We start from the raw sequence: 12,539 nt of genomic DNA on the forward strand, positions 1-12,539 counted from the left end.
CTATAAGACCATTCATCCTATGAAGTTTGAGAGCTGTAGGTCAAAAGGAACTCTAGTTATCGTCCGGAAACGAAGAATGGACGGACGGACGGACTGACGGACGGACGGACTGACGGACGGACGGACTGACGGACGGACAGGGCAAAAACAATATGTCTCCCCCCGAGGTGGGGGAGACATAATAATTTTTCAATATATTCACTATAGGCATAATAATCGTTTAAAACAACATTACTAAGAGGTTAATACTTGGTTGCTGCCCGCCATTACGCCATAATGGCTTGAAGATGTGCATAATGGCCTTAGAGCCGCAGGCCCAAAGGACATTATGGACTCGAGCGCCATTATCGCATAATGCGATAATGGCGAGCAGCAACAAAGTATTAATATCTTTAATACCTATGTCCGAAATACGGTATTAAGACATCGCCGTTAATCTTGGTTGTCGCCCTTTCTAAGAAACGAACAGTTGTCAATGTAAACAAATATCTGTCATTCAGTTTTAACCCTCAGATTAACGTTGAAAACAAGACAAAAATATAAATATGAGACAATGTTGTTTTATTGTTGTTTATATCGATAAATACTCATATTTTTTGTGAGAATAACATTTAGTGCCAGTTTTTTTAAAATCTTTTGTGCCTTCAAGACTCAGATGTCTAACTCTAAATGCCACCGATCCAAACTTTTTTCTAACGTCAAACTGAAATCATTTTTGGAAATTTCTGATGGTCATGTTTTGTCTTGGTTAGAGTAGAGTTATTGTATTCTTTCCTTGAGTTTATAAATCTTCAATGTTAAGCTTTGTAAATTGTGATTAATTATGTCATTTAAACTTAAAACTTTGAGTGCAAGTGACTACAGTTCATTCAACGTCAGCAGCCATCTTGAGTTGATATCGTCATTTTGCACATACGCTCATTCACTAACCAATTATGGAAAAATAATGCCAAGTAGCAAAGCAGCCGAAATTGCATAATGACCTAGATCTTGCCATAATGGCCTTAAAATACCCTAGATTTTGTTACTATATATAGTAACATAGGTATTAAAGTCATGTACAAGTCATGGTCATCAATTAAATGTGTACACAATATATCTTGCCTGTCCTTTGTGGAACACAAATACCACATTCTGACCCAATTACAAATATTAGCCATGGTTCATTATCTTGAAATTTTAAGAAAGATCTGACCTTGACGGTCAATGCCATTTAAGGGTCAAGGTCATATTACATATATGTCAAAATTAAGTTGAATACAAGCATGAACACCCAAGCTTACAGAATGAGGATGTGAAAATGAAAATAATTTAATTTTAAGCAACAATGTCAAATTCAAAATTATCACAACATAGCAAAAGAAAGATGCACTTACAACTGTGTCATTTTTAATTTTGGCGATGTATTTTTACCAAATATGGAATTTGATAATTTTGATAACTCTGCTACAGTGTAAAACAGACATAAATACAGTTTGTCGTACAGTCCACCATCCTGAAATACAACAAGAACATCCTTTAGTTGAGTTCTAAATCATATTTTTTCAAAGCAGAGGATTGACAGCAATAGAAATTGTTCTTCTAAAAAAAAAAAATTCAAAATAATTTTTTTAATTCTTTTTCTTTTTTTCTTTTGTTTTGTTTGTGAGATTTTTAATTCTAACAACACTGTATAGATCAAACAGTGACTTTCCTGCTTTACTGGTGGAGGATTCTGTGAGGTTGATGAAGGCACCCCTATAAAAAATGTTGAGCGTTCTTTGCGTAAGTTATTCTTTGCGGTAATTTGGCGCAGTCTCCGCCATGTTTTAAGTAGAAAGAATAAAGGCAATGAATTAAGAACATATTCTTTTCTTTTTAGGTAAGTATTAACAAGTAGGAGAAAGAAAAAGACTTTCTTCGATAGGTTTATTCATTGTATTTTTTGTTTATCGTAACTGTTATCAATGACATTGTATTGTTTAGCTTGCAAACATGTTTAAAGTTGAGAGTCATATGTTTTCGCGGATAAACGTTTTACATACGTATTTTGATATTCATCTATATATCATCATATTTTTACTGTTTATTGTTAATACGCATTTTATATGATAACTATGAACTTTTTGTAAGTAAAATACAGTTTAATAATTGTTTAGACAATTATTTAGAATAGCATGTGTTATGCCATATTTGGAAAGAGCTCGGTAAATGAACCCAAAGGCAATTAAACGACATAAAGTCGAACATATACAATATTGTTTTGAGCATTGTTTATATGCTATTTGTCTAACCGAACATATAACAATTCATTTATTATCTTTCATCTTTTGTTAAGTATATACAGTTATAAGTGCCAAATAAATTGATTGTCAGTATTATCATTTGTGCCAATGATTTAGATTGTTATTGTTTTATGCATAATAGTAAATTCTCAAGTTAAGTTTCTATAGTAGCAGTTTAGTAATCATCAGTTTAATATGTTTTTATTTCAATCAGATATATAAATAATTAAGGTTGTGTCGTTAATCAGGTTATTATTATTCATTCCAAACATTTTACATTGCAGTATTATCATAATAATGATTTATATTTTAATACTCTTTGCATGTACCCCTAGACATGAGTAAAGTCAAAACATTGTTATTTTTAGTTGTGAACAATTAGTTAAATGTTATTATGCCACATGTTGTTATGCAACGGCAGTCTCCGCCATGTTTTAAGTAGAAAGAATAAAGGCAATGAATTAAGAACATATTCTTTTCTTTTTAGACTCCGTATCATATCTTCAATTTGACCCGGCCAACAATTCCTCAGGGCTGTCCCCACCTGCATTATTTTAGGCACAAGCCGGCAACAGAGTAGAGCTTCTAAATTATGGATGTGCAAGCAGGCCTGGCATTATTCTGCTGGCAACAGATAAATGCTTTTGTTCTCAGCAGCTTAAGGTTTAATCAACAAAATGTATTTTCATTTGAAGCAAGTGTTCACTAACCTCTTTAGAATCTTTATCGACTTTGACAGCACCCAGCAATATACACACAATATGACAACGGATATCTTTTGGCAGTAAAAACAAGTCCATAGAATACACTTTACTGAAACATAGAATAAGCACATTCTTTTTTTTCAAATGATACAATAATGAAAGCGTAATCAAATCCAGGCCCCATGTTCACAAAGAAAAGATCAGGATCAGGATCACATGATCCTGATTTTATTTTCATTGTTTTATAAAACTAAAACTGATTGTATTATGCTAGAATTAAATGGTACATATTCCAAATATAAAAAATTGCTTATTTTGCAAAGAAACAAACCTTTTCTGAGATAAAATCAACAAATAACAAAACAAATACAAAAATAATCAGATGAAAATGAGGATCAATTTTAGGATCAAGATCAAAATTTGGATCAACTGTAAATGCCCATATCTTGTAAAAATAACAATAAATTTATTCTAAAATTTCATAAAAACATGCTATTTCAAGTCCAGTTTTTTATAGTTAACACTGAATATTTAATCTATGAGGATAAATAATGGAGAATATTTGAGTTTTTAAATTTGATTCCTGATCTTGATCCTGATCCTTAAATCTTTGTGAACATGGGGCCAGAACTTTCAAGCTAGAACATCTATTTTAAAAGTTTCTTCATAATTCAATCAATTCTAGCATAGACATTTACTGCATCATTATTATTTGTGGGGCAATAATTTTTTTGGTTTTCGTGGATAGGTCAATCCATGAAGTTAAGATCCAACAAAATTACATTTCATCTGCTGTAAGATTATTTTGAATCACTTTATTTACATTTTAACTTTTTGAATAATGGTCCATGAATTTAAGAATCCATAAAAATATTCTTTGTGAGAAAACCTAAAAATTTCATGCCCACAAAATTAAGTCAATTCCCAGTATTTGTTATGTTTGCACTCTCCCTATCTTAAAATAAATTTGTAAGAATAGAAGATAGTCATTTTGAAATACATTTCAATTGTAAAGGGTTGAAGTTTAGGAAAAATCTCTATTCACAGCTAGTTGATTATATATTGAAACATCAACATTTATTTCATTAAAAACATTTTCTATGGCATACACCTAGGGAAAAATATCTATATGCAAGTTTTTATTTCACATTAACTTCAATTATAAAAGACAACTTACCCAATTTTACTAAGTTTGGCAACTTCAAGTGTTTCTTTTACAAGGTGCGTAGGCATAACAAACTCTAATGTGGCCTTTGAAAAAAAAATAGAATCAAAATAATGAAAACAGAAATGGGCATTGTAAATGGTTACAACACTATGTACAAGCGCAACAACACTGTTGCAAAGTTCGTAGCAGTCCTTCAATATCATTCTTGGCAAATGCTTCTAGAAAAATGTCATTGTTGACCTCCAGGTACTGGTATTAAGTGTTGCGTTGCAATTTTATTCTAAGCAAAAACTCACATCTTATTATTTTCTCATTGACAAATCAGTATAGTATCATGAACCTATAATGTGATAAATAATAATCTTTTTTTTTATTTGATTTCAAGACACACATTCACTATTCAGCTCATATGACAACTTTCCGACTTTAATGGACAAGAAAGATCTCTAATGACTCATTTTGCATTTCTTCAGGCACTCAATTGAGAACTTCTGTTCTTCAAGATAGCTTGATAGCTTCCTGACATAAAAACTCTATACACCAAGTTGTATTTAAACTGTCAGCATTGAGAAATAAGCTACTAGATTCACTTTTCATTAACATGAATACAAATCTATTTAAATCTATGGAGATTTTGCCAAGAATATAGAGATTTTGCCAAGAATATAAAGGCCTTTATGATGGATATAGAACCATGATGTTCTTTGTCATAGATATGAAATTATAAAGGTCTTTGTCATAGAAATAAAACTATGACGGTCTTAGTCATGGTTATAAAACTATTGAGACCTTTGTCATGGATATAAAACTATGAAAATCTTTGTCATGGATATAAAAGTTTGAAGACCTTTGTCATAGATATGAATCTATACAGTCCTTTGTCATGGATATAGAACCATTCAGATCTTTGTCATGAATATAAAACTATGGAGATATTGTTAGTATATGAAGCTATGGATATCTTTGCCATGTATATGATACTATGAATATCTATGGATATAAATCTATGAAGATCTTTGTCATGGATATAAATCTATGAAGATCTTTGTCATGGATATAAAACTATGAAAATCTTTGTCATGGAAATAAAACTATGAGGATCTTTGTCATGGATATAAAACCATGAAGATCTATGTCATGAATATAAAACAATGAAGATCACTGCAATGGATATAGTTCAAGAAGCATGTTGTGCTACTATAACCTACCACAAGAAGTAACAGTAACATGTTACATCTCTCCCTGTCCCCAGATCTCGCATCCAGTATATCTTCTATAAATGTCTTTCTGTATTTTAATACTGAAAACTCCCTGAAATAAGAATATTTCAAATAAATGTTAGTAATAATCTATGGAAAATCTGTTGATATAAAACATCTGTTGATATAAAACAAAGTATCATCTAGTCAGTATCATTTATTTCAGTAAATTTCAATGACAGCCACAGTAATGAAAGGATTTTGCCACAAGTCTAGTAAAGTAAAACATTATTGCAAGCTTTACCAGGGGAAAGGGGAAAAAGTGTGACCTGGGTCTCTGAAAATTGTGTTAGCCACAGACTGCACCTTCAAATGTAGCATTTTTTTAAGTTTACTCAGCCAGATTTATAAAATGAACTTGCCTATAATTTTAATGCTGGAAGCAAATGTAAATTATTATCAATTTGAGTATTTATAATTAAGTGTAACTCTTTACCTTTTTGCATATTTTTTTTCTAGCAAAAGGTCACATTGAGCATTATACGAGAGGTATTTCAGACGTCTTCTATCCATTTCTGAAACAAAAATACAAGAATCATAAGACTAGCTGATATAAATACCAATCATTATTACCTATTCTGGTTAATACAGTAGTTCATCGTATTTTGAATAGGATTTTTAAGGTTATTCTTTTGAAACCTCATTCATTCATGTTATTACTAGTACACATATGTAAAAAATTGAATGCATTCTGATATAAAATTAGGAATACATGTATCTGACAATATTCCCCATGATTTGACCTAGTATTCAAACCTTGGGGTCAATAATCATGTTTTTTTCTGGAATATCAATGTAGCAAACAACTTCATTAAAGAATATGTTAAACTTTTGTCTTCTTCTGTGTAAATGTTAAATACAAAAGAAAAACACAAGTATATTTCACCTTCAGCACTTTTGGCTCTTGGAAAGTTTGACAGAGGAGACCCTGTACTATACAATGTATAATTTATTGAAGAAAATTTTTTTCCTTACCAATATTGCTTGGTCCATTGGCTGGAAATCTGATCATTACATGTGTTGCCTGAAGACATAAAGGTAATAAAATATATCATACAAAAGAGACTTGTAATTCTAAAATTTCCCAATGGGTTTTTGAAAAATAAGTCTAAACATTTAATGATCTTAAAGGAACTCCACTGAGGTCAAAAAGCCTAAAATATAAAATTTGAATTTCTTACATAGAGCAGCTGGGGCACTTAAAACAGAAAGATATATATGCTAAAGATAACTAGAACTATCGCTGAATGCGATTCATACCCCCACCAATGTCCTTGACAGAAGACGACTTGGAAAGGTGGTTAAGGAAATAACTTAAGTCGCACAAATACATAAAAAGAAATTATCTCTGTTGAAAAAAAGACTTATTGTACAGGTAATAGTATAAATATCTATTATCAAATCATGTTCGAAACAGTTACAAATAACCTTACATTTTCCCAATATACTAAACTTTTTGTAAGTCAATTTTTGACCTTCAAGTGTGGCCTTGACCTTAACTGGCACAAGGGTAAGATGGGTTCTGCACATCGCCCAGTTGGGGTGTACATTTGAGTAAAGTTTTAAGAAAATCCTTCCATTAGTATAGAATTTATAGAGCGGACACAACATATATTCTAGTATTGATTGTATGTAAATTTAAAGACTTAAAAAGGGGCATAACTTTGTCAAAATGCAATACTGAGTTATGAAACTTGACCTGCATATCGTAATTGTGACACCTCATATATCTTTTAAGTTTCAAGCAAATACCTGTGCTAGTTTCAGAAATATTCAAGAACATGTTAAAATCTAAGAACATTTTCTAAGTCAATTTTTGACCTTGACTTTTAGACTGCACAAAGGTGACATGGATTCTGCACATAACCTTGTTTAGGTGAACATTTGAGTAAAGTTTGAATAAAATTCTTCCATTAGTATAGGATTTATAGAGCGGACACGACATATTGTCTAATATGTGATTGTATGTAAATTTGAAGATTAAAAGGGGCATAACTTTGTTTAAATGCAATACAGAGTTATGAAACTTGACCAGCATATCTTAATTGTGACACTTCATATACATTTTAAGTTTCAAGCAGATACCTTTCCTAGATTCAGAAATATCAAGATATATGTTAAAATTTAAGATCATTTTCTAAGTCAATTTTTACCTTCAAGTGTGACCTTGACCTTAAGCCGGCAAAAGGGCAACATGGGTTCTTCACATCCCCTTGTTGAGGTGAACATTTTAGCCAAGTTTGAAGAAAATCTCTCAATTAGTGTAGGACTTACAGAGCGGACGCGACATACTGCGCAATATTTGATTGTTTGATATTTGACCTTCAATTGTGACCTTGACCTTAAGCCGGCAAAGGGTGACATGGGTTCTGCACATCCCCTTGTTGAGGTGAACATTTGAGCCAAGTTTGAAGACAATCTCTCAATAAGTGTAGGACTTACAGAGCGGACACGACATACTGCGTAATATTTGATTGTTTGATATTTGACCTTCAATTGTGACCTTGACCTCAAGATGACACATGGGCAACATGGGTTCTGCACATCCCCTTGATGAAGTGAACATTTGAACCAAGTTTGAAGAAAATCTTTCAATAAGTGTAGGACTTACAGAGCGGACACGACATATTGTGTAATATTTGATTGTTTGATTTGACCTTCAATTGTGACCTTGACCTTAAGATGACACATGGGCAACATAAGTTCTGCACATCCCCTTGTTGAGGTGAACATTTGAACCAAGTTTGAAGAAAATGTTTCAATTATTGTAGGACTTACAGAGCGGACACGACATACTGTCTTATATATGATTGTGTTTGATATTTGACCTTCAATTGTGACCTTGACCTTGAGCTGACACATGGGCAACATGGGTTCTGCACATCCCCTTGCTGAGGTGAACATTTGAGCCAAGTTTGAAGAAAATCCTTCAAGTGGTATAGGAGTTATAGAGCGGACACGAAAATGGAGACGGACGGACCGACCGACCGACCGACTGACCGACCGACCGACCGACCGACCGACGCGACAAAGCGAATCCATTATAGCCCCCCCCCCCCACATTTTGTGGTGGGGGTATAATTATGAAATATACTCTAAAATTAAAATGAAAATCATATTTTTGTGCTATTCTAAGCCAAATATAACTAAAAAGAGCTTTTAAATTTTGGGTTAGAATAATTATTCTGGAAAAATGGGGTGAGCTAATGATCTGAAATTTTGCAGACAAGTTATGGGTCTAGACCTACATCAAATGGAACATTAATCTTGAAAAACACATTTCTAATCACATCATGTCAAAAAACCTCAGGGGAGTCCTTTTAATGTAACATCATGCTAGTTAAGTTACAGATATATCTACACAAACAAAAGTACAGTTGACTCTCAATAAATCAAAATCGCTTTACTCAAAATTCCGCCTTAGTCAAATAATTTCTAAAGTCCCGTCAAATTTTCTTCTTTATCTTTGTATTTTAACTCCGCTTAGGTCAAATTTTGACTTGCCGAGACTCCTGTTTAGTCGAAAAGAAAAATTTGGTCCCTCAATTAAAGTCAAACATATTTACATCTCAATAAGTCGAAGTGTGAAAACAACCCTCTGATCAAAGGTCGGCAACATCAAGGTGAGATGTTGTCACTCATGATTTACACGTTTCATAGTAATTTTTAATTGCCGGTCATCATGTATTATTAACACGTCGTAAAAGTGGCTTTAATCCGTTTCAGGACTTAATTGGTTTTAACAGTTAACTAAATTAAAATTTAATTACATTTCTTAAAGAAAGTTGACTCATGCCAGTCTGACGGGTGTTAGTCAAATAACAGCCTAGGTATTGATGTGTGTTATCAACGTAAAGGACATTTGTTTAATTAATTATCTGTCATATTTGTACTTCCGGTTCAGGATAGTTGCTAATTTCGTTTTCGTCCGATGATGAATTAAATCAAATGTAATTGTGTGTTTCTGTTTCACTATTAATATACATGTATTAAATTTTGAATGATATATTTTTGTTCATTAATAATTTGCAGTTGTGAGTGATTTACCGTCATTTCAATGGTTGAATATTGCAGCATTGCCGCTAACAACAATAACAAACCTACTCCTTTGCACATTCAATCAGGCACAAGTATATACATGTAATGGTGGTAGTTCCACGTAACTCGAATTCCGTTTCTCTCGAAGTTAAATGCCCAGTCCCTTGGATTTCGAGTTACCGAGAGTCAACTGTATATCTACTACATTCTAGCCCTAATATACTTTTAACTTTTAAGACAAAAGGGACAATGCCAATATGTTTCATGACCTCAATAAGTTTCAAAAACTTTAAACAACATATTATATTCATACTAACTTCTATGGATAAAATAGTATTTAGACAAATGTGTACAGTAAATAAGATTTACATAACATGTTTAAAGCAATTCTGTGCCTTGCCAAAAAAATAATACAGCAAAAACAAGGTAATTAAAAACCTTTTAAAAAACAGTTTTCCTTATGTACATAGCAAACAATAATTGTTGCACTTACTTACTTCTTTAATTGTAGGCAGGAAATAACACCAAAATAAAAAGAGAATAATTAAACATGTCCATGTTAAACCTAACTATTAATGGTCCATTTTCAAAACCATTTCATAACCATTTTGTTATCAAATATAGATTTTAATTGATTTTAAAGTACCGTACCTTTTCTCCATACACCCCATTTACTTCTATCTTCTTTAGATTTGATGGCACAAACCATTCTTTTGATAATTTCCGTCTCTAAAACATAATTTAAACAAACAACCATAAGAAAATTTTTTACTTTGTACACTAAATTTAGAAATAGAATATTCAAAAATTAAAGCTACATGCCACCTGATGGGTAAACAAATTTTAAATCAAGAGTGCCGATTTGACACAAAATACACTTTTCAAAAATGCTCAGATTCTTAATTGTGAAAATTTGCATTAAAAATCCAACAATTTATCATGACCTGAATAGACCAATACTCATATTTTCATTTTCTTATCCGATTGGTGACCTCTGCATGTAACCTTGACCTTGGCAAAATGGACTTAAAATTTGTGCAAAAGCACTATGCCTCACACAATATTGTACATTCTGCAAAATCATTTAACAATCCCTCTATGTATGTAGAAGTTTCACTCTGAACAAGCATTTTCTAAAATATGCATTTTCCTCTGACCTCAAAGTGTGACCTTGACCTATTTTTAAGAATTCACAAGTATCAGAATGATTCTTGAGTTGTACGTTTTATACTAATATGAATAACATGTTAAGATGATTTTTATTCTTAGTCAAAGTCTCTATAAAACAAATGACCCTTACTGTTAACCATATTGTTAATGTAGTTCTAAATGTTAAATTTCAAAATAGGGAACAAATAGGAAACAAAACTTACAATGGGATGCTCTGTTAATGCTGAGTCAGAAAAAAAATGTTTCACCTGTAACCTTTCTGCAGCTGTAATATATAACATAAATATCACAAGATTATATATCATATATCAGTATATAACAACAGTAATAACAATTGATATATTTCCCAAGTTGACAATACAATATTCTTTAGATGATAACAGTCAATTAAGCTCATTAATACTTACTCATTCAAATTTGTATTATGAACTTGACCTGCTTTGAAAAAGGAAAAGACTAATAATATCTGTCATATTTTGCGGTTCGGATCGGAATATCAGTCCCAAGGTGATCCGCCCATTGGGCGGTAACGAGGCTTGCCGAGTTACCGCCCATGGGCGGGTGACCGAGGGACGGATATTCCGATCCGAACCGCAAACATATGTCAGATATTTTTTCTTGCATATTCTACCATATTCCATTATATTTTAAATTCTTTATCTTTATTTTCAATGAAAATTTATATCATTACAACCGTAACTACTTTCATTCAACAGCGTATGAATTACAAAATCATTCATAACGGTAAAATGACGTCATCTTTATCGTGCCATTGTACAGCACGCGACTCATCTGGAACACCCCATGCCAGATTAAATTTCCGGCATGGGAAAAACTAACGGAAACGCCAGTCTGATATGCAAGAACGTTGTTATACTAAGGTGTTTCTGCCAAAAATTTACATTTTCAGACAGTTAAAAAGAATTTGACAGATTATATGGCCCTTTATAAACAGTTGATTGCATATATACCTCAGCCACTAGGTAAGTTATATCGTAACATCCATTTTACAACAGTCATAATTATAACCTATGAATAATCTTTACAATGAATTTATAATTCAGCAAACTTCCTTTATTTGTGCAAAAAATGAAATTACTTAGGCGTGTATATAGTTTATATAAGCATCCAGATTATCCAATGAAAAGTGACATTACAAAAATGCAGTTAACCTAATAAAAAGTTTTCTTTAAACTTGTATTAATTTTAACAAATATCCAAAGTACCTTTCATCTTCTGAAAATTATTCAGTTGCAAAAGTGATTAACCTAAAAGTCTTAGATTACTATTATAATCTATAGTCTTAGATTAATGTTATAATCTATGGTCTAAGATAAACATTATACTCTATGGTCTTAGATAAATGTTATAATCTATGGTCTTATATTAACATTATACTCTATGGTTTTAGATAAATGTTATAATCTATGGTCTTAGATAAATGTTACAATCTATGGTCTTAGATAAACATTACAATCTATGGTCTTAAATAAATATTACAATTTATGGTCTTAGATAAATGTTACAATCTATGATCTTAGATAAACGTCTTAGATAAACGTTACAATCTATGGTATTAGATAAACGTTATAATCTATGGTCTTAGACAGATAATCCTATAGGAGAATTGGTCTTATTTCTTAAATAAAACAGTTTGACCAATTTCATAGAAAAACTTAATAAAGTCTTACTGCTGGAAATACGACAACACAAGCAATATTCTAAATGGACTATAGAATATACCATGCATAGCGGTAGGTTACTTACATGTTATGATTCTCCCATCTAACATCCATACATTTGGTAAACAATCTATCACATGTATACGATCTGAAAAATCACAAAATTACATTCAACATAATGAACTCTATGTTGGAGTGAAATTATCCGCATGATCTTTAGGGGAGTGGGAAATCCTGTATGGCCTGATAAACTG

General features: G+C 31.9%; 1 protein-coding gene across 1 annotated transcript in view; it reads right to left on the bottom strand.

The window, feature by feature from the left end:
* Positions 1–12,539, bottom strand: part of LOC132739714 (uncharacterized) — a 71,592-nt gene that overhangs the window by 49,693 nt on the left and 9,360 nt on the right. The window contains 9 exon segments of the mRNA XM_060727503.1: positions 1,377–1,495; positions 2,975–3,077; positions 4,146–4,219; positions 5,345–5,447; positions 5,832–5,910; positions 6,371–6,419; positions 10,085–10,162; positions 10,807–10,868; positions 12,371–12,433. Of these exon segments, the coding sequence (XP_060583486.1) occupies positions 1,377–1,495; positions 2,975–3,077; positions 4,146–4,219; positions 5,345–5,447; positions 5,832–5,910; positions 6,371–6,419; positions 10,085–10,162; positions 10,807–10,868; positions 12,371–12,433 (730 nt within the window).

This window comes from Ruditapes philippinarum, unplaced genomic scaffold, assembly GCF_026571515.1.
Source record: "Ruditapes philippinarum isolate M1 unplaced genomic scaffold, ASM2657151v2 ctg1997_1_1_1_1, whole genome shotgun sequence".
Lineage (NCBI taxonomy): Eukaryota > Metazoa > Mollusca > Bivalvia > Venerida > Veneridae > Ruditapes > Ruditapes philippinarum.